This window comes from Cynoglossus semilaevis, chromosome 14 (assembly GCF_000523025.1).
Source record: "Cynoglossus semilaevis isolate Cse_v1.0 chromosome 14, Cse_v1.0, whole genome shotgun sequence".
Taxonomy (NCBI): Eukaryota; Metazoa; Chordata; class Actinopteri; order Pleuronectiformes; family Cynoglossidae; genus Cynoglossus; species Cynoglossus semilaevis.
In genome coordinates this window covers 4,225,192-4,248,246 of record NC_024320.1, presented here as the reverse complement: position 1 = coordinate 4,248,246, position 23,055 = coordinate 4,225,192, and the positions used below count along the sequence as shown (strand labels likewise).

At 38.3% G+C, this 23,055-nt stretch overlaps 3 protein-coding genes across 3 annotated transcripts in view; all 3 read left to right on the top strand.

Moving 5' to 3' along the window:
- The window catches only part of eed (embryonic ectoderm development), a 5,765-nt gene extending 4,584 nt beyond the window's left edge, over positions 1–1,181 (top strand). The window contains exons 10-12 of the mRNA XM_008324550.3: positions 324–482; positions 573–646; positions 740–1,181. Coding sequence (XP_008322772.1) covers positions 324–482; positions 573–646; positions 740–866 — 360 coding nt within the window. The 3' untranslated portion in view covers positions 867–1,181. The remainder of the gene's footprint in view (positions 1–323; positions 483–572; positions 647–739) is intronic.
- An 897-nt stretch (positions 1,182–2,078) lies between these two features.
- On the top strand, positions 2,079–12,646 carry atp7b (ATPase copper transporting beta). The gene is made up of 20 exons (XM_008324549.3): positions 2,079–2,372; positions 4,265–5,030; positions 5,786–6,022; positions 6,199–6,362; positions 6,440–6,601; positions 6,682–6,755; positions 6,867–7,050; positions 8,025–8,258; positions 8,363–8,454; positions 8,670–8,797; positions 8,882–9,036; positions 9,422–9,556; positions 9,637–9,831; positions 10,085–10,267; positions 10,583–10,925; positions 11,004–11,146; positions 11,218–11,421; positions 11,508–11,625; positions 12,130–12,232; positions 12,306–12,646. The coding sequence occupies exons 1-20, from the start codon at positions 2,214–2,216 to the stop codon at positions 12,571–12,573; spliced, it is 4,047 nt and encodes a 1,348-aa protein (XP_008322771.1). The 5' UTR covers positions 2,079–2,213; the 3' UTR covers positions 12,574–12,646.
- Positions 12,647–12,719: 73 nt separating this feature from the next.
- Positions 12,720–17,645, top strand: LOC103389224 (uncharacterized). Its single transcript, XM_008324548.3, has 7 exons — positions 12,720–13,818; positions 13,933–13,969; positions 14,047–14,085; positions 15,678–15,885; positions 16,238–16,344; positions 16,901–17,081; positions 17,191–17,645. The coding sequence occupies exons 1-7, from the start codon at positions 13,684–13,686 to the stop codon at positions 17,300–17,302; spliced, it is 819 nt and encodes a 272-aa protein (XP_008322770.2). The 5' UTR covers positions 12,720–13,683; the 3' UTR covers positions 17,303–17,645.
- The last annotated feature ends 5,410 nt before the right edge of the window (positions 17,646–23,055 follow it).

The following is a 23,055-nucleotide window of genomic DNA, read 5'->3' as shown; positions in this document are numbered from 1 at the left end:
AACAAAGGTAAAGGGCAAATATTAACCATATATATTGTTTATACTGCTTGTAATTGGGATAAGGTAAACATCTGTTCAGTATTTTAACATAAAAGTGTTGATTGTGAGGCATCAAAAGCCACAAAATGCAACGGGTCCATCAGACCCACAAACACTGGCTGAGTAACAACAATATGAACATTACACAAGGGTTAAATTGAAACACATTGACTTTGATTAGTGGTGTGTGGTGTATCTTTAATGTCCACTGTGTGTTTGTTTTCATGTTTACAGTTGATGTCCCAATCCATTTTCTTAATGCTTCACGTTCTTTCATATTGCAGTCCTGTGAAAATGCAATTGTTTGCTGGAAACCTGGAAAAATGGAAGATGACATTGACCACATTAAACCTAATGAGTCTAATGTGACAATTCTGGGACGGTTTGATTATAGCCAGTGTGACATCTGGTACATGCGCTTCTCCATGGACTTTTGGCAGAAGGTCAGACAAGTTATATCTGCATTGCTTTCTACTCTCTTGCTGTATTTACTTGTTTTAAGGCTGTTTCCTCTTTTCTTTTCTGATTTACAGATGCTAGCTTTAGGAAACCAGGTTGGGAAGCTTTACGTTTGGGACCTAGAGGTAGAAGATCCACACAAAGCCAAGTAAGTTTGTTTATTGTAATCATCGAAGTGTGACTTTAACTGTCAAATAGAAATGAAACAGTGCTCATTATCATTCCTTTGCTGCTTCTCCAGATGCACCACGCTGACCCTCCCCAAATGTGTGTCTGCCATCCGACAAACCAGCTTTAGCCGTGATAGCAGTATCCTGATTGCAGTGTGTGATGATGCCTCCATCTGGCGCTGGGATCGGCAACGCTGACACTTGTGGACTGAAGAAAAAGAAATGCTGCTGCTTTTGGTGCTTCCATTTGCCCTGATGCGTTGTCCTTGGCTTTTTATGTTTAGAAAATGTTTCCTCAAAGACAAGTAAATATTTTTTTCCTTTTTTTGAACAACAGTGATGCAGAAAAGTAAGATAAAAATGGGGCTTGTAATCATTCTAGTAATTTTATTTTCATTGACTTTATTATTGAAAATTATAACATCATGTTGGTAAAATAGGCATCGGCACAGCTTCGTCTCTCCTTAGTGTGCCTTTCACATTTTTAAATCAATAAAGCCTGAAGATACATTACGTTTGATTGTGAAGACCTTTAAGATGCAGGTGGTAGAACTTCATCTGTTAATCAACAAACCTCAGAGTTGTTAGATTTCCACACCCTCCTGCGTTCCATACCTCTTAAATCTTGCTTTATTTTATGTCCAAGCACAAACACAATTGTTACGTACATTTTGTTTATAGTGACGTGAGGCGTTATCATGTGTAGTCAATAAAATATTGTAAATATGAGTCAATTTGTGCTGTAAATATTGTCTAATCTGGCATCATTTTTTGCAAGTGTAACATTCTGTAAAGATTTAATACATTTGCATTTCACTGTGCATTGTCAAAATAAGGTAAAATAATTTGCCAACGTACCTACATTAAATGAATTCATAGTGAAACAGTGATTTTTGTTAGGTTTTAGGAATAAGAATCGTTTAATCTGAATAAATGGAAATTATATAAAACTTAATTTAAAAAATCGAATTTGTTTAGTAAACAAGATAAAATCAAATGCATATAATTCTGAAAGAATATAAGCATTACGTTATTCATTCAACTTAATATAAATTAAAAAAATGTTACGGTCATAAAGTATGTTAGGTACAGTTAGGTATTAGCTTATACTTCAATAACTCCATGTGATGATATTGTTCATTCGTTTCTATAAAACCTAGGGCTTCTTTCTTCGTTATACACAGTTGTGTTTAAAAACATTACAACCATATTCTCTTAAATATACAACAGTGTTGCAATAAATTGACGACTTTATGTTGAGTTATTTCAGTGTGTAAAGGTTTGACTCTGCTCTCCCAGTTTTCTCCCCTCAGCTGGACCTCAGACGACCAGCCGCCATCAATAAAAGTTGCACCTTGTGCTGGTTGTACAGTGGTCACGTGATCATACTTCAGTGACTTCACTGATCACACACACACACATCGCCGGGTTGGGGGCCACTCTCACCGCCTACCCAACATGAGTACGGACTTTGTCCCTGTCACTTTCGACGAGTAAAGACAAACAGAGCCACACGGATTTAGAAACAGCCGCGGACAAAGAAGCATGTTTTCAACCAAGACTGTGAAAACTGAACCCAGCCATCACCAGCATGTCTCCTCGGCAGAGCAGATCCTCATGGTGGAGTGTTGTTGTGGGCCGGGCCACAACTGTGAGCTCCACACGGCCGACACCGGTAGGATTCCTTGCTCCGCGGATTGTCAGGTACGGCAAGTGTTTCCGTTATCCAATATCGAGTTATCGAAGAGAACGTTTTCACAGCCGTCCCTGATCCACTGTCACCGAGGTCTCCAGTACGGGATAAAGGTTCATAACATGTTATATACAGTATTGTAATCAGACAAGAGTGAGTTTTAAAAAATCTTGTCTAAGCCAGAAAATCATCTCCAATTAAAATAAATTAAAAAAATATTTTTATTGGCAAACGAAAGATAATCACAAAATAGGTAAACAATAACAAATTTAAAAAGACACAATACAAAGAGTTGCACAAAGGTGGGGTGGCATTCCATTCTGATTTCCTCTGTTTACACAGTACAGTCATTTGAACAGAGCAAAGATGATCTATGATCACCTCATGCTCTTTATTGTGTGTTTTATTGTGTTTGCAGAGTGTCTGGGAAAAGATTGGTTACTATATATTTTGTTATGCTAACCCATTACTATATCTGAAGATAATCTCAATCAGGCCTCCCTGTGGTCAGTGAAATGGTGGAATTATTGTCTCTACTTGTCACAATTTGAGAGTTTTCGCTCTATTTAGTGTAATGTTTATTAAAAGTAAGAACACAGACACTGTACAGAGAGATTGGTTTCAGTTAGTATGTCTACAGAATCAGCTACGAGGCTAAAAATAGTCCTGATCAGAAGGATCAGGCTGCCATATACACCTGTGGTACAGTTTTTTTTTAGAAAAAAAAAAATTATCAGAACATGAATTATATACAGCTAAGGTATGAGAAAACACATGCTTATTTTCTAAGATTAGATTAGTCCTTTATAAATCAGCTCTCCTCCCAGCTCTTTTATGTACCACTGACCTCGGAACCTAAGTAGAGTCACATTAGGAGGCTTAAGTAAAGTTTAAGTAAAGGGGATTTTTTTTTATCACAAATCGAAATCTGTCCCATTAGGCTTTCTAATGTAGTCTGTCAAACATTGAACATAAAATTATTATAACATTAGACATCTGTCATCCTGTCTTTGCCCTGTGAAACCCACATTTACTCAATAGAATGGTGCAATCCAGTTGTGAAGTGTATTACGCTGTACTCGAGTATTTCGCTTTGCCCTTTGTTAGAATTCCCAACCCTTCAGTAAAAAAGGGCGGCTCAAAGAAAAGTGGACTGCAAGTGCCGAGTGTTTAATAAGGAGGGAACAACAAGGACAACTACAGTGAGTTGTGGCCTGTGAGTCATAAAGTTTGCCCACCCCTGATTACAGACAATAGCTGAGACTTGAATGGATAATACTTGAAGGAATTCAGGTATTGAATCAACTGTCCTAACCTCAGTCTAACCCATAAGTTAGTGTTGTAACTGCTGTTAATTTGTACATGTAGTACTGACTACGATATGTTAACTGACACCTGTTCAGATCTCTAACACTGACACTGTCCTTTACTGTTAGCTACAACATCCTCTTCATCATCTTTACCTATTTAGGAAGGTTTCCACTTAAATGACTTGTCCCTTCATTACTATCTGTGGTAGAGTGGCCGAGTTGTCTAAGGCGCTGGATTTAGACTCCAGTCATTTCGATGGCGTGGGTTCTAACTCACCACTGCCAGTTATTTTGTGGGCAGTGGTTGCTTAGTGATTGAGGAAGCGGGCTTGGGTCCGGAAGGCTTCAGGTTCGAGTCCACCAGCTGACAAGTTACCACTGAGTCATTCAGCATGGCACCGTCCCCACACACTGCTCCCTGGTCCTTAAAGCTGCCCACTGTTCACTTTGGTGATTGGTTAAAAGCAGAGGTCACATTTGGTTGTGTGCAGTGGTGTGTGTCACCAAGACAAATAATTTACTTTCCTTCCTTATGAGATAAGACTTTATTAGACTTTATACTGAACTGACACTTGTCCATTGCCTTTTTAAAGGAAATGTGCAATTCCAAGAAACAAGGCCTTGACAACTTGGCTTATGTGTATGGAAGCCAGAGTGAGCTCCAACCTCCAGCCAAATGTATCTCCAGGGTCACTTTCCGAATCCTGGGACTCAGCACTGAGCCTCAGGCCAGAGAAGTTGAAACCAGAATCTCCATCCTGAAAGGTGTGCTTGGCGTTAGCTTGTCTATGCCTAGGAAATTAGCCAAAGTGGACTACGACACCTCAGTCATCACAAGCAAAGAAATTGTCCTGGAGCTCCAGAACACTGGACACAGTGTGGAGGCAGCAGTCCAGATCAGGGTGGATGGCATGCACTGCCAGTCCTGTGTACGTTCCATCGAGGACCGCATTTCTGGGTTACCAGGAGTGACACGAATTCAGGTGTCGCTTCAGAACAGAGAAGCAGTGATTGTATTTCAGCCTCTAATCGTTGAACAACAGGAACTAAGGGTCGCCATTGAAAACATGGGGTTTGATGCCATTTTAAGAGATGACCTGTCCTTAGAAGACATAAATGGCTGGCAGTTGGACATCTTGACCCCATCAAGTCAGACTGTAAATATTTGGATTGTGGGAATGACGTGCAACTCTTGCGTGCAGTCCATAGAAGGGAGGATTTCTCAGATGGCTGGTGTGTTGTCTATATGTGTGTCACTCATGGAAGAAAAGGGAACGATATCTTTTGATCCCCGTCAAATGGATCCAGAGAAGCTCCGGGTGGCCATTGAGGACATGGGCTTTGACGCCTCACTTCAAGGTAAGTACATGGAGTGATGAACGACTCCGACTAATCCTTTATGTTTTGTACAGTATATAACCAGTAGGTCAGTCTACTATGTTCATACTTTTGTGCTTGAGCTCCTACTGTAGACCAGTAGGTACGGTTTGATGGGTACGTTTCGTTTGTAATAGAAGAAGTTTTAAGTAAGAAGTTTTGTTTCAAGTAGAGTGGACTGACTCTTCCCAGAATGACTAACATTTTCCATTACAGGTACACATTAGGTTGCTTATTTGGCTTTGAAAAACCAACATCAATGAACTCGTTTTTCAGCTTATCTCAAATATGAAAAGCTGCTAATGTGAGACTGTGGCTGAACAAAGAGATGTTTCAAATCTGCATTATAGAAACTACCTTCGCAAAACCATGGGCAAGAGATTTTCTATATTCATGTGTGGTCACCAAGACAACAGATAGCCTCAGTTTTGTCTGGTTACTGTGGAAACCAGACAAGTACACTTTTAGTGTGACTTCAAGGGCTCAGGAGAGCATTTAGGACCGATGACAAAAACCAGCCTATCTGGAGGTGTACAGGTTAAAGGGGCTAATGTAAAATGTGTGGCTAGGCAGCTGATATTTGAATGGAAGTCTGACAAAATATATGCATGTTAGTAATTAAATATTTTCTTTTTGTGTTGCAAAAAGCACTATTCCTTAGGATTTTATGGCACATGGGATTAAGAATTTGATTATTTGACATCCATCTTTGCTACTGAACTTTTCTTGTTCCTTAGAACCCGTTCAGAGCAGTGTGAAGTCCAATCCTGTCACCTCTGCACCTTCTCACCTTCCTGAAATGCGCTCAACCGATAATTCAGTACCCAGCAACAACAATCGATCACAGTCGATCCCTGGGATCTCTCAGTGTGGCTCCACTGATGTTAAAGCACAAAAATGCTTCATTTGTGTAACGGGAATGACCTGTGCCTCCTGCGTGTCAAATATTGAGAGGAACCTGCTCAAACACAGGGGTGAGTTGGCAAAAATAACCTCCGACTACATCAAGGTAGTAAAAGGTTGAAGGTATTTGAAGATTGAAAAACTGAAATTGTGTAAGGCAGTTTCATGCCACAAGGTATATAACATGGCAAGACTAACAGAACAGCAGGTTTGCATAAAGCTGACCCAGATTCATGGTCTTCTGCAGGAGTCATCTCTGTGTTGGTTTCACTCATGGCTGGAAAGGCAGAGGTGAAATATGACCCCAGCACCATCGATTCTGCTGCTGTGACTCAGCTTATAGAAGATCTAGGCTTCGGTGCCAAGCTGATTGAGGACAATGCTTTAACACATGGGAAACTGGACCTCTCTGTGAGTCTGGACTTTATCAAGTGCAGCATTCCTTAGTCCAAGAAACTTGAAGGATCCTTCTTCTGTTTCCCATTTAGATAACAGGCATGACGTGTGCATCGTGTGTCCACAACATTGAGTCCAAGCTCACCACAACCAAAGGCATCCTAACAGCCTCTGTCGCTCTGGCTACCAAAAAAGCACAAATTCAATTTGACCCAGATGTGCTCGGAGCCAGAGATATTATCAAGATCATTCAGGTAACAGTTACTTGTTTCGTTTTTAACTTGTCAGCAGCTTTTTGTCTTGTTTTGTATCCTGATTTGTTTTCTCACGCTAGGATCTTGGATTTGAGGCCAGTCTGGTTAAGACAGGCTTCAAAAATAACCTAGACCACTCAGAAGAAATTAAACAGCAAGTATCCACTTTTCCACAGCCTCTGTAGTACTAGTATTTAATGCTCGTCATTTATTTCAGTTAATGGCAAAACAAATGGATTTAAAATTAGAACTTTTGTTTTTGCAGGTGGAAGAATTCCTTCTTTTTCAGCCTAGTTTTTGGCCTCCCCGTCATGGGCCTCATGATCTACATGATGGTCATGGACAGTCAGCACCAGGAACATGGAGGCTCCATGCCTGAAGATCAGAACATACTGCCAGGCCTTTCCCTGCTCAACCTGGCGTTCTTCCTGCTCTGTACACCTGTGCAGGTGAGGGCTAACAGCTGACCCTGGTGTCACATGACCATAGGTTTATAAAGTCTCGAATGGTCTTCACTGTTCAGTAAGAATCTTACTAGATTTAGTTTCTTTAGTCTGAAAGGCTCTTTGTGTTGGTTGACACTGGATAGTTTTGACACCAGACTGACTTAAACCAGACCATAACAGGCTAAAGACTAAATTCCTTTGCTCAGCTTGGAGCATTCATTCATAGTCACTCACTCAGCCTTAAGAATGTGCTTCTGGCCTACCACAACCATTAAACAGAATCATTTTATACAGTTTTTTAAAATCCTCCAGTGTTTCTATTCAACATATATACAAAACAACAAATGTAGATTTTAAAGTAAAATACTGTATAGTCACTCTACTATGTGGCCACAGATTATTTGCTCGGTAGATTACAGTTTGCAGTTTTGTGCAGTTAATGTATTATTTTGTTTACCATCGAGCGTGTAACCTCCATCATTGGTCGCTAGATGGTGCTAAGGTCCCATTTGTGAATATTGTTAAAACGCACTGGTGCATTGTTTATTATAAATAAAATACTGTGAACTGAACACTCCACAAGAAGAAAGGGAAAAACTGGACTTGATTTAAAAATAAATCACACCATTAAAGACACCTCCACATTAGCCATTTGTTAACACATTTATGTTAGCTCATAACTTTTTATTCTAAGACATAGCGTGCTTAGTTAATAGAGATAACCATTGCTTGTGCATGTGAATTGTGTAAAAGAAATGAGTGAAACATCAAAAATGTGTTACAATGTGTAACATTACCACTAGCTATCACTATATTTTAACTTTTAAATGCCCCATAAAGTTGAATCGTTATTGTCATAAGATACATTTTGTAAAACACTTTTCCCGAAAGAACTAAAAATTTAAATTATAATCCAAAACAAAAGTACAAATATTTAATTTTATTGCACGATTCCAATAATGTCATTCTCACTACAGGTCTTGGGAGGTCGCTATTTCTACATCCAAGCATACCGCTCATTAAAGCACCACACTGCCAACATGGATGTTCTCATTGTGCTGGCCACCTCCATTGCTTACCTGTACTCCTGTGTGGTTCTCATCGTGGCCATGGCTGAACAAGCCCATCAGAGCCCGGTCACCTTCTTTGACACCCCACCCATGCTGTTTGTCTTCATTGCTTTGGGTCGATGGTTAGAGCATGTTGCAAAGGTCTTTTTGTAATCCAGATTATTTGGAGGGTTGCTTGACATTAGTGAAGTATTTCTTAGATGATTTAAATACTTTGTCGTACTGTGTTGTTGTTGATTCTACAGAGTAAAACCTCAGAGGCTTTGGCCAAACTAATGTCACTTCAGGCCACTGATGCTACTGTGGTCACTCTGGGATCTAACCTCTCCATCATCAAGTAAGATGCCAGACACAGAAACATGAAATTAAAAAATGAAACATTGCTTTTACGATTTCCAAGTGATATATGTCCAGAAATGTTGAAGCTGTTTTTTACCGATTACGAATTGACAACAAGGATAGTGTACATAGTTCACATTCCCTGAACTATAGTAAATAAATAACACATACTTTAGCCTTTGTCTTATAATCATGTTCTCAATTCTGTCTCAGAGAGGAGCAGGTAGTGGTGGACTTAGTCCAGCGTGGAGACATTGTGAAGGTCGTCCCAGGAGGAAAGTTCCCCGTAGATGGGAAAGTAATTGAAGGAAGCTCGACGGCTGATGAATCCTTAATCACAGGTTGTTGGATGTTCCAGCTGTACGTTGTTGTTGTTGTTGTTGTCAACTGATTGGAAATGTAAGCTCTGATGTTGTCTCTGTCAGGGGAGCCCATGCCTGTCAGTAAAAAGGTAGGCAGTTTGGTGATTGCCGGCTCCATCAATGGTCACGGTGCTCTTCTGGTGGAGGCAACGCATGTGGGTGATGACACGACTCTGTCACAGATAGTCAGACTGGTGGAGGAAGCTCAGACCTCCAAGGTAAACAGCCTTCAGAAAATCACACAAATAAAAAAATCACACACTGGAGGGTCCTCAAAATGTATAAATTCATTTCCCAAAGGGAAACTCCAGAGGGATTGTTAGTTTTAAATACAATACTGAAATCATGCAAAAATAAAATTAAGTCATTCAGTATTTTTCACATTAAACAGTATTGTCTTGATATAAATTATAATAGGAAATCAGATTACTAACAGCCAAAGAAACGTTTTTTTCCAGATTTTTCCAGATCCTGTGTATTTTTAACCCAGAATACAAAGTTGTGCAACTAAGGACTCGAAGTGTATGAACTTTTTTTTGTGCACAAAGTCAGTGTTTTCTTGTTGTACATTTAGATGAACTTCTTCCTTTTGTGTGGACTCAGGCACCAATCCAGCAGTTTGCAGACAGACTGAGTGGTTACTTTGTCCCCTTCATTGTCATCGTGTCCGTGCTCACACTGGTGGCTTGGATCGCTGTTGGTTTTGTAAATTTTGACATCATCAAGGAAAACTTCCCTGTATGTTTTTGGAGATGTGTTTTTAATGCGTTGATTACATGACTGGATTAAAAACTCACTTCCACGTCTCTTCCTTTCAGGGTTATAACTCCAACATCTCCAAAGCAGAGGTTATTGTGCGCTTTGCCTTTCAGGCGTCAATCACTGTTCTGTCCATTGCCTGCCCCTGCTCTTTGGGTCTGGCAACCCCGACTGCTGTCATGGTGGGTACAGGAGTTGGAGCGCAGAATGGGATTTTGATAAAAGGAGGCGAACCGCTGGAAATGGCCCATAAGGTAAGCACACGAAAAACACAATGGAGATAACTCCATTATCCGTTATCACGACATTATTAAACTGGACACTGGCCCAAACCTGTTTGTCCATCAGCTTCAGTGTGTAACATTTGGGAGTTAGGAATGTACTGTGCTTCGGCACAAACCAAAAAAGTAAATACTGTTTTGTATCAAGTTCATCAACCCTGAAAAGTGCATTTAACTGTCAAAGATGAATAAATAAAGTAGTGTTTGTGTTTTAATGCTCCTTCAGATTGGTGTGGTGATGTTTGACAAGACTGGTACAATCACCAACGGCATCCCTCAGGTAACCCGTGTCTTGGTGTTGTGGGAAATGGCTCGCATGCCCCTGAGAAACATCCTGGCTGTTGTGGGTACAGCAGAGGCCAGTAGTGAGCACCCGTTGGGCAGGGCAGTCTCCAAATACTGCAAAAAGGTAGGAACCCCACTGGTGTCTTTATTTAATTATATTCATTATGCATCATCAGATCGTTGGAATATATAGGAATATAGGATATCAATCCCATACCTTCTTTTCTCCTCCAGCATGCTGTGGGCTGGTGGAGGTAATAGTGTCAGTTGAGCATTAGGACTTAGGTACTGGACCAGACAAGCTATAGTTGTTTTTTATGTTTGATATGAGGCCAACACATATAATATACACTAAAATGTGTTATTGGGTAATATCCTGGTAATAAGCACACACATAGAGTGAGATGGAAGGCTGTTAATTTGTACGTTCACATAACAGGAGCTGGGCTGTGACTTGCTGGGCCACTGCCAGGAATTCCAGGCTGTGCCCGGCTGTGGGATCAGCTGTCGGGTCTTCAACGTGGAGCATCTCCTCCAGAAGGGGCCGCAGCAGATTTCTGAGGAGCACTTCCTGCTTCCTGGTGCCACCACAGATGAAAGTAGCCTGCTCTCTGATGAAAACCCATATACTCACATGCCTTCTCAGTCCCCGTCTTACTTGGTCATAATCGGGAACAGGGAATGGATGAGGAGAAATGGTCACCACATTGGTGCAGACATTGATGCCGCTATGAGCAGCCATGAGATGAAGGGTCAAACAGCCATTCTGGTTGCTGTTGATGGTGAGAGTGAATGTTGAAAATTGTGTTTATATATCTTCCTCCTTTACCTCTGTCTTTCGTATTGTGTTTTCCCTGTAGGCATGCTGTGTGCCATGATAGCCATTGCTGACACGGTGAAAGCAGAGGCTGCGTTGGCAGTTCACACACTCAGCAGCAGGGGCATCGATGTAGTTATGATAACAGGAGACAACAGACGGACAGCTAAAGCTATTGCTGCACAGGTACAACGCACCATTTGCTGTGACTCCCTATGGAAGCCCATGAGGAACTCATGAGATTCTGTATGCCTCAGGTGGGCATCAGGAAGGTGTTTGCTGAGGTTCTACCCTCACACAAGGTGGCTAAGGTTCAAGAGCTTCAGGAGAAAGGCCTACGGGTAGCAATGGTTGGAGATGGTGTTAACGACTCCCCTGCCCTCGCCCGCAGCGACGTGGGCATCGCCATAGGCACAGGAACAGATGTGGCCGTTGAGGCAGCAGATATCGTCCTGATCAGAGTGGGTAGCGCCCTCATGTGATTGCTGTCAGTAAATACCAGCAGTGATTAAGTGTCTCACCTGATTTTTTTGTTTTGTTTACTTAGAACAATCTGCTAGACGTTGTAACGAGCATAGAGCTGTCCAAGAAAACAGTGCAGAGGATAAGGATCAACTTTGTGTTTGCTCTCATTTACAACCTATTGGGAATTCCCATTGCTGCTGGTAAGGACCACTTTATCCTGTTTCTGTCACAACTCAACATTCACATTTTTACTTCACTGACCCATCATGAGCTCTGTATGAAAAAAAATCAGAGCTGTGTAGTTCAGATGATCACAGTTGTTCTTTTTTCTTTGGTCACCAGGACTTTGGCACCACCTTCTGGTTATTTTGAAAAACGAACGGGATGTTGTTAAACATACACTTGCGTTTTCTTTTCAGTTTTCTGTTGTTACAAAAGTTAACATTCAGTTTCTCACTGTGTGTTCAGAACAGACACAGTCCATTACAGCTAAAAATCTCTGCCTGTATTTGGTTCATTTGTGGTCAAGAACTTGTAATCAAACTGACAATCTCACCACAATGCTTCAAAACTATATGATGTTTGTTTGTTGCAAAAACAGGTTTATTTAGAAAATATTAGAAAAAATTACAGGTTCAAGCAATTTTACATAAAATCAGAGGTATTCAAATATTTCAGTGAGTGAATAATTTTGTGGGTTGCAGGTGTTTTCATGCCTGCTGGTCTGGTTCTTCAGCCATGGATGGGCTCGGCAGCAATGGCTGCCTCTTCTGTTTCTGTCGTTCTGTCATCTTTGTTGCTGAGAACGTAAGTCATTTGAGCCTATATTTACTGTTTTGGGTTTTTATTCTGCCTCCTGAAAAACATTTGTTCTCTCCAGGTACAAGAAAACTTCAGTGGACCTGTACGAGACACGTGCCCGGGGTCAGATGAAGAGCCTGGGCTCATCTCAGATCAGCACCCACCTTGGGCTGGAAGGCAGGTGGCGCAGTCCAGCTCCTCCCGGTACAGCTGAGGAACATTTCGATCAAAGCACTATGGCGCCCTCTGCTCTCTCCAGAGATGAAGTGTCTGTGAACTCTTTCAAGGGACAACAGGACCGCTACTCCCTGCTGGACCACCAAACCACAGAAGATATTAATGTGTAGCTTTGAAACAAAGGGAGTGGAAATCACAGAAGTTTCTGCATGTTGTTTTTGTGTTAACATTGATTTAACAAACTCTATTAAACTCTATTTTAATAAGCATTCTGCACAGTCTCTCGTATATATATATATATATATATATATATATATATATATATATATAAGTTACTGATGTTAAAATGCAATTCTTTTTAAAATAACACAATGTTTCTATTGTCAGGCTAAGCTCTAAAGTGTAACTATTGTAAAAATGAGTTCCAAATGAAATTATTTTCTAAATAATAAGCTAAATTAAATCTTCCATAATTTCCTCTGTCGTTTAATTGGAATATCTTGTCGTTGACAAGTGAAATAATTGGCCCACTAGGTGGCAGTAATGCATCTTAAAATAATCCACCACTCCAAATCCAAGCACGGATGTGAGGTAAGATAAAACAGCTCACAGGACGACTCACACTGGTACGTTTTAAATCCATACCTTTCTCCTAATTTAATGTAACAATTTCATATTTGCAAAATATGCTCAAATATCTTATTCGTGTTGAGAGGACCTTGTTGTATGTGGAGCTTTTTTGTGTTAGTTTCCAGCTTTTGGTTTTTCTTAAAGTAGGTTTTAGTTACTTTTGAGTTTATTGTTTCATAAATATAATAAATTACAGCTTTCTATATTTTGTGTGGGAGTTTGAGCTGTGCCCAATGTAAAGCTTGTGCAGAGGCGGGGTGGCAGGCTGGCAATACCTTTTGTGACATAGTCATAATTATTTTCAATTGTACTGCAGTGTGATTATTTTTGCTTAACCTAACAGCAAATCACACGTCCAATCCCTTGTATGCATCTGGTTGTTACCACGATTCAAAACATGTGGGATTACGTCTAGTAAGCTCTAAAATAGCCCTAGCTCAGCTTGAATGGTCGTTGTCAATGCCCGTGACCCCGTGAACCATATTAATTTCCTTTTATGTGCGTAATTCACGTATGCACTCACGAACCACACCTGTGGCTTTCTGCCCAGCTGGGAGAGAAACTGTTAATGCGCTTTAATTAGAGTGACTTATTAGAAGACATTATGTGATTACGTCGTGGGTACATACTGTCACAGCACTTAGAGAAATATGTTTTGTGAATACAACCACGGCAGGTGTGGTTCCATCTATTGCATTAGTGTCGGTGAAGTTTTGCTTCTCAGACATCCTGAGACTTTTGTACTGAAAACGGTCACAAGAACAAAGAGAAGAATTGTTAAAATGGTGAGTCTAAATGTATTAATTTATTTTTAACCAAATAAGGAACTGTATACAATATAATATTGGGTTAATTCTTGCAAATTGGAAATGAACTACCAAGTTTGTTTTACTTTTTAGCAATTTAGCGTCAACCTGTTTGCTGTGCTCATCTTTGGTAAACCATTTTTTTTAGAAGTTTCTGTCTTCTTATGATAAATATATATATCATTTATATTTGATTATGTGTTTTAGGGCACATTCAACATACGACGCAACTTCGCGGGGAAATAGGTGAGTTAAATAAAACAGCGTCAACATATTCGAAATCATTTAGATTTATTTTTTGCAGGTGCGGGGGGCTGTGTCATCATGTTTCTATGCTATCAGGCTACAATACTGTATATATAAGTACTCACTGGGATATTTTGGTACCACGGGGTATTAGGATATGTCGTAGAAAAGTGTAGAGTTAGGAGAAAAAAGTCGCACATTTGTGAGGATAAAGTCGTAATATCAGTATTAACGTATCATCCACGCATCGTGTCGAAGTGTCTAAACAACTTATCATCAAATATTTAATAAGTATCGTTTAACTTGGCGAACCACAGAAGTCTGTGATTTTGTGCAACTTCCGTGTGGTTCTTTCTTCGGTAAAGAACACCTCTACAGTTTCCTGGGCTAATTACGATGTGAGGCTGTGAGTCAGAAGATGAAGTATCTCTGTGTGAAAACCTGCTTTGAAAACCCCCGTACATTCAAACTGCACCTCTATTGCTAAGCAAATTTCAACTCTTGGGATGGAAAGGCCATTGAAACTTTTTCTTTCTTTCTTTCTTTTTTTTTTTTCTTATGAGATTTGCTACTACTGGCTACTTTGTGGCCAACTTTTGGAAAGTGAAAGAGAAGTCATCATTTGGCAGGAGCAGTTAGTCCTCAGGTGTTTAAACAGTAATGAAACTAGGTATCCATTAAATTAATGTAAATTTCCCCTTGGGGATGAATAAAGTATCGATCTGTCTAACCATCTATCTACACACTTTATTGTTCAGAAGTGCTTTTAGCTAAACTGGCTGCAACTGAAGAGAGGACAAGTGTGGCCAGATGCCAAACAACTTTATATGAAACAGTTTGTCTTAAACTGCTAAAATAAATCCCTAGGACAGAGGAACGATGCAATATCCTCAAATAAAGACATGTAAACTTGTTATTCGGAGCAAAAGCTAATTCAGCCATTAAGTCAACAGGTGCGACTATAATAATAATAATTTGAACTATATTGATCCCATATTTGGCAACTTCTTGTGTTAGTAGCAGATATGCTGTTAACAGGCTGCCCCCAGCAGGCGCCAAGCATGTGGCTCCTCTGGGAATAGAACCCAGTATTGTTTTGAATGTTATTGTTACTAAATGTCTAAGAGTATCTATTACAGTTCTTAAATATTTGATAGGTTTTAAAATACTCTTTAAACATTTTTTATGAAACTACATTTATAATTTTACAGGTCACAATTAGTCAGGGATGGAAAAGCACTGTGGAGTCACAGCCAAGTCAATAAATACTCTTAAGCTCCCACTAAAGCTCTAACTTCTCCTCCAACATTTATAGAGACAATTTTGTGTATTTGTTGTGTAGCTGTGCAGAACGTGTGTGTGTGTGTAGGCGTGTGTTTTATGAATATTTGGTTGTGATATTTTTTCGGCGGCTAAGTAAAATATACATTTAAAAATGAATTCGAACACCTTGAAAATGTATTCAACCATAGAGACCTATTTAAATGCATTGTTCTAAACAATTTTTCCAATTTTTACTTTTTTGAAAGTTCATTTGTATTTTTTTAATATCCTTTACATCTATTTGTATAACTATTTTTATCCCCACCAAGGTATTGTAGTCTCCTCTCCCTGGGAAGTAGATGGTCAATGCTGGACAGACTGGTTCAATGATGATGACCCTTCGATTGATGGAGATTCTGAGACTCTTACTGACCTGCTCACTGCTCACCCTGACCAGATCTGCTTGGAGCCAATTGAAATCCAGGTCAGGACAGAATCTGGAGAAAATATGGAATCCACTGGAGATGTGATTTTTGTGTAAGTACTATATACATGCACACACACACACATTTTCAATCATGGGACAATCATACTATTAAACATATGTAGCTACTGAGAACTTTGATGTGAATTTGTTGCAAGATACTGAGTCCATGGGTAAAAATCTTATAACAATAACAATAAATAAAACAAACTTAGTCTAATCAATTGAAAGCCACATTTTAAGTTATACAGCAGTAGTATGAAGTGCAATGCAACTCCATTATTTTTATGTTATTTGTTTTTTGTAAAGTGCAGATTATAGGACATATTAAAAGTATGTGTCTCTTTTTTAAAAGAATAGCAGTCGTAAGGTTTCCTTGATGCACATGTTTCCTTGTTTCTGCAGAGCTAACACATCTCTGGGATTCATTTGTAATAACGCAGACCAAGCAGATGGCATGTGTGAAGACTATCAAGTTCGTTTTCAGTGCCCTGTGGAATTCTGTGATCAAGGTTTGGAAAATTGACACACTAATATAGTTTTCCAGACTGCAACACTATATTTCCAACTATATTTGTTGGCATGCCAAAATTCATCTGGACAGACACCTTGGAAGCCAGACAGTCATTTTTTATCTAAAATTAATATTTGTCTAACATTATTATTTGATGTTGATTTTAAAATCCAAAAGAAAAAGAAAAAAAATGTAAACACCAGTACATAGAATTAGCTGCAAGGCTATTGGTTAGGCATGAATAATTTTTGTATTCTTCCTTTCCTTAGAAATAGGTACATTTACCAAAGAGAGAAAAAAAAAACTATTGTCAGATAACATTTGTAACAAATACTTTAATAGGTATTGTATCTTAACATTAGCCAAACATAAAGATAACAAAGGTTACTCGATTTGAAGATGGCTAATAGTTAGCCTAGAAGCAGCTAAACAATAAAAAATAGCTATAAAATATCAGAATTTAAATATTAGTTATAAAAAATAAAGAATAGCTTCTAGGCTTTTCTGATTTCTGACCCAATTCAAAAAACCTTCCTGCTCTTCCTCTACAACAGCTCCAAAATGCTGGACAGAGTGGTTCAGTGGAGATGAACCCACAAGCGGCAATGGCGACTTTGAGACGCTTAGTTTCTTGCAAAGTCTGTACCCAGGATTGATCTGCAACAGCCCACTGAAAATTCAAGTCAAAACTGTACTTGGGGCTACTGTAGAGTCAACACGAGATTTGATTGCTGTGTAAGTCCTAGATAATTATATCCGCTGGATAAACTGCTTGTAGGAGCTTCAACTAATAATCATGATATCATGATATTTCATGAGGCAATGTCAATGTTTGTCTGTGCAGAGTTGATGCAACCACCGGATTCATCTGTTACAACACAGATCAACCACACGACATGTGCCAAAACTATCAAGTTCGTTTCCAGTGCCCTTCATCCTTCTGCACTGGAGAATAAGATGTTCATCTTAACTGAACACATCAAACATCTCTGGTTCTTGTTATGAGTCATTGTTTGTTGTCAGAGCTAGAAAAATGTAGACATTTCATAAAATGCAAGAAGTGCAAAGCATGGATCGTTGATTTAATTCACCAGTTCTCCAAATTCTGGTCATTTCCCACTTATTCAAAGTGGGATTTTCAAGCCCCACCTGCCTTAGTCATCCCAACAAATATCTTGACAAATTACATTTTAAATGTATTGATCAAACACCAAGTAATATCATATTTTACAATGAATCAAAATCAATAACATCATATAAGAAAAAGTTAAAATGGAGAGATTATTTACAGATTTTGTGAATTTCTGATGGACTTTTTTGAATATAAATAATATATATATATTATATATTTAACTTTAGTAGTAAATGTCTTTAAGTGTTACATTTTATAGTCTGTTATTTCTGATTTAATGTAGTAAAATATTGTACTTTGGTATCTTTAATCCCATTTTATATTTGTGCAATTTTATTTGTAAAAAATATATAAAAGAAGACATTCATGTCTTGATATTTCTCTTTGCTTTTTGCATTAGATTGCCAGTACATTGTGGTTTAAATTAAATGATTTATTTCACTGCCTCCAGCCCTGGATCAGGAAAAAACTAAATGAAGGAGTCAGCAGTTTCAAGAAAAAAAAAAGGTAAATTAACTAATAATGTATAAAGCCAGTTGTCTCTGTTCATAGCTACTATTTTGAAGTGGGAGGAGTCATGGTCATAAGAGGAGGTATTTTGAACGTTACAAATGTTAACAAAGTCCAAATGATGACACTTATTTTCTTGTTCATACGGAATAATTCTACACAATGGTATTGTACAGCTTGATACATGTAGATCATTTTAGAATTGTTTGACTTTTAGGTATAGTGTGTAGCACATGTAAGTGTATATGTAATATAAAGATTAACCACGAGGGCCCATCCATTAGGCCACATTGTCTCATATGCTCATGTCTACCATTTAGAACATCTTTGAGTTTCATTACATATTTCTTGGTTAGCTGATACATGAGTTATTTACATACACTGTGGGAACATTTTCTGTTTAAATTTACTTTGAGTTAAAAAAAATGTCTTGCTTATTTTCTAGCTCTACTTTTCACATTTACTGCTGTCAACAATGCAGTGACATTGTTGGCCAGCAGGGCAGGCTAAAAATGGTTATTAAGCATTCCAAACCTCTTTTATCAGTGGACCATTCACTGTGGTAACCCCTTGAGAAAAATACATCCCAGAGGTGACTAACGTTGCTAGAGGGCTACCGCCAACTGCCAACAAGGCTAAGAACCACTGCTCTACATTGTTAACAGATTGTCACAGAGCAGAGTGGCGCAGCGGAAGCGTGCTGGGCCCATAACCCAGAGGACGATGGATCGAAACCATCCTCTGCTAACCAGCTTTTTACAAGTGGCTTAGGAAGTGGACTTGGGTCCAGAAGGTTTTAGCTTCGGGTCCACCAGCTGCCAACTTACCACTGAGGTGCTCTGAGCATGGTACTTAGCTTAAGCTACTGCTTACTTAGGTGATGGGTTAAAGGCACAGTTTGTTGTGTGCTCTGTCATTATGACTATAAATCACATTAACTTTTCACTCTATGATCAAAAACTAACGGCAATTGATACCATGCCAATCATTCTTAGGCAAATAAGATTGCTTAGCTGAAAGCACAAAATAGCTATTAAATAAATCAAAATAGCATGATTATATTAGATTAGTAATAGGTTTTAACATATACTTCTGGTGTTAATTTAGGAAAATTAAAAATGAAAATCAAGTCCAGAGCCAATGCTCACTAAAATGTAAAGTGATCAAATAATATTGCCACAATGTGCCCCTGGACTGGGCTTTGAGTCCATCCAACCTTTGGATAAATGATTATAAAGAACACAACACAGACAAAAGCAAGTCACAGAAAGAAAAACTCAAATTGTATTATTTTTTATAATTACCTATGTAATTACTCACAACTAATATAGATAATCACATCATCAGCAAATAAAACAATTTAAACACACTTGTATCCCTTTCCCCCAAACTGCGATACACACAGAACTAAGACATTTCTTGTCATTCCTTTGTTTGCATTGAAAAAAAGTGTTGTTCACAAGCTTCAAACCAATTCTAATAACTAAATACATCATTACACCTTATTATTGCATCAGTTGTAGTTTGTTCAAAAGTTATATGGAGTCAAAGCAAATACAACAAAATTCACATGGATATCAATTTTACTGAAATTGCACTGTCAACGGTCACAGCCCAACTTTTTTGCTTAGCAAAGTATAAGTATCTGGCTTCCTGTTACACTTTATTGTTAATTCAGAGTAGAAGGTCTGAGAAGAATTTGATGCCTTAAAGTTTCACTAAAAAATAATACTGAAATTCAGCACATTGATTTGACAAACGTTCCCACCAAAATACAAGCAAAAAAGAAAAAAAAAGAAAAAAAGAAACAGTATAATGACTAGTACTCAGGTTAACATTAAAACACTGTGTAATTATTGCAGAATAACCACTGACTTAACCTGGTGTCACATGAAGAAAATGCAGGATGTTGCTGCCTTGAACAGCAGAGGGTGTGCTTTTGACTGTAACATTCACCAGTTTATTGTATTATGTTTAACTTCCTGCTGTTTTTACAGAGCTTCCCTCTGACAAGAAAAGGTGTCATCCACGCCTCTTGCTTTCACTGAAACACCATAACAAATTTTAAGCCTCATGATCAACCAACAAAAAAGTTAAGTGCATCACAAGATTACTAATTCATAAAAATGTGCTAGTTAAGAGCTACGAGCCCCATTTACAGAAAAGTTGGTACACTTCTTAAAATGTAATTTCAAAACCACAATCTGTATACAGTTAATGCATATAAACGTTTTTTTTTTTGAGAAACATAAATGAACAAAAAGGGATTTAAGAAGATTATTTAAGTAATGTTTAGGTGGTGGTAACTGTGTAGGTATCAGGATTAGGTATAAAAGGATCCAAGCATTTTTCACTGTAGGACAGTTAAACATGTTGGCCTGTCACAATCAACAGTTAGTAAAAACTGCTGTAAAATGCACATGGGCTTCAAGCACATCAGCAGTTTTACATAAAAAAACTGCTAAACTGCCATGATGGACATTCACATTGACTGGGAAACTTAGCTTTACAGTATCTTTGTGCAGAAAGACTATAACGTTCTTGTGGCCAAGGTCATCTGAGATGAACAGAAAGATGATGGAAATGTGGTCTTTGTGTTATAGCTATATGTTATAGTTTTTATAGGGACAGTAGGTTGATTTTAACATGAAACGATTAATTAGACTATCCATTGTGCTTTTTCTATTTTGTTTTTTATCTTAATTTTATTTTTACATTGCAAAGTCTCCATGCCTAGGGAAATACATGTTCTCCTATTGAAACATCATGCTTTCCAACATGGGTTGGAACACATTCCGCTTACTTGCTATTACAATGAATTGCGATATTAAGCGCCACGGTTATTTATCGTAACGTTACCTTAATACCGTCAGAATTTATATGCCGGAACTATTATTAAGAGAAACTCAAACGGAACGAAAACAAAGTTACACAACACTTGCGAGTTGCCGCGTATGTTGTAAGTTTGGGGGGAGCTCGGGGCAAATGGCAGTAGAGTTACTGCCTCGAACAGCGCATTAAACGCGAAGGTATGGGATTATTTTGACTACAGAAGAAAATGACCAGGGTCTCGTCGTGAATGACGGCCTGCCAGCATTTAAGCATGTCAAAAAATGCGGTGAAAGGAGGAAATACATCCAACATGTTTCATCAGCTGTGGGACAACCAACATACATTGTTCGCCAAAGTAAAGGTAAAGACACATTAACTGGATTAAATTACATCAACGTTTCTTAACCTAATATTGAATTAGTAGGACAATAAATGTTAGCGTATTATTTGCAGTTGAATGCTTACGTGATAGACACGGGTTCAGCTTTCTGTGCAACGTGACAACACGGTATTCACCTGCTAACTAACAAAGGGTGAGGGCGAGAGCGTTTTTACATTTTATTTTATTCCATATTTTTTGTTGGGCAGTTTTAGTGTCAGTGTGCAGTGACCTGTGGAAGAAAACTCAATGTAGTCTGTTGTCAAGTCCTCAGTCAGTGAACATTTAGCATTAGCTCCTTTAGCTTCCTCCCATCAGTGAGTAAACGTTGGGCTTGTGCTTCCAGCACTATGGGATGTCGGTTTCATTTATTACTAATTTCTGTATGTCAAAAACAAACCAAAATAATTAAAAATGGCCAAATTAAATTAGACAAATTATTATACAATTAAAATACACTTAATAAACACCTTGTATAGATTATGATTGATGACTTAAACAATTCAACAGGGGGATCAATGATTGCTCCTGTATAAATAGAAATTTTGATATACAAATACAAATATTTTAGTTTTTAGAGCATTTAAAAAGGTGTACCCGCTTTTCTATAATTCCAATTTGTAGAAATTGTCATCCAACCTGTCCTTTTTGTTTTAAAAACAAACAGACAAACAAACAACAAATTATGTTGCTGACAAAAAAGACATTCAAACCTAAAGCTTCACATCATATGATTAAAAAAAACATAATGTCAAAATGAACAATCGTGTAAAAGAGACTGAGTGGTCACGTCCGCCCAGGCCCCATGGGTTCCCCCTCAATGAACCCCTAAACATTCCACAGCCCCAAATAATACCATTTGACTTAGTGCAAACATCAGGGTTTGGCTTCTTTTCCTTTTTGGCTATCTGAAAATCTTAAGACTGGGATTTTAGTTTAGTTTTCAACAAGCTGCTTTGTAATTACTCTCCAGTGCAAAGGAAAGAAGCTGAAACGTTTTGATGCAACTAAGTCCAGAGGCAGTCCAAAGTGACCTTTTGATAGTCTATTGCATGAGTATTGCGTAGTAAACCAATCTACTAAGTCACACTAGTCCTGGTACAAAGCAAATACAGAATAAAAATATACTAGAAAACAATCATTTAGCTTTTACAGTCAGCATTTAGAACACTGATTATTATTATTTTTTACAAATTTCCATTCATGCATCTACTACTAATAATTGATGGAGAATATTTATGATAGTTTTATACCTGGGCAGGGACAAGGGCTGGACGTGAATTGCCAAAAATGTTGAAAAAGTTAGTGGAAAATTATGGGAACACAAAGAAACACTACACAGGCTTCATAAAATACAACAGTAAACACATGCTCTATGAGCCATAGCTGTAAATGCAGGACGTTGACAAGAGAAATGAGGCTCTAGGATTGTTATAGTTGGCTCCCTGGGGTCATGTGATGCAGTAAAGAGTCACAGGTAGAGATTGGCAAGTGGAAAACGTGAATAAAGACAATTCGATTTCTTCCAACCGTAGAACTTGATTAATTGGCTACATCCCATCACACAATCTGCCGACAGCATCACTGAGCACTTGTAATATCCATATACCTACAGCACAGTATGTTCTACATAAAACTTTTACAAGTATACTTTTAAATGCATTTTCTATGACACAGCACTGATAGAGAAAGAGAGAAACCAATAAAGAAAATATAAAGTAAAACACGAGTTAGTCCTAATAAACATTCAACATGCTTGAACTGTTTCCTAAAAAACGAATCAACAGAGATCTCATGTTTTTAAATTAGTTATTTTAGTATATATATGTGTGTATATATATATATATATATATATA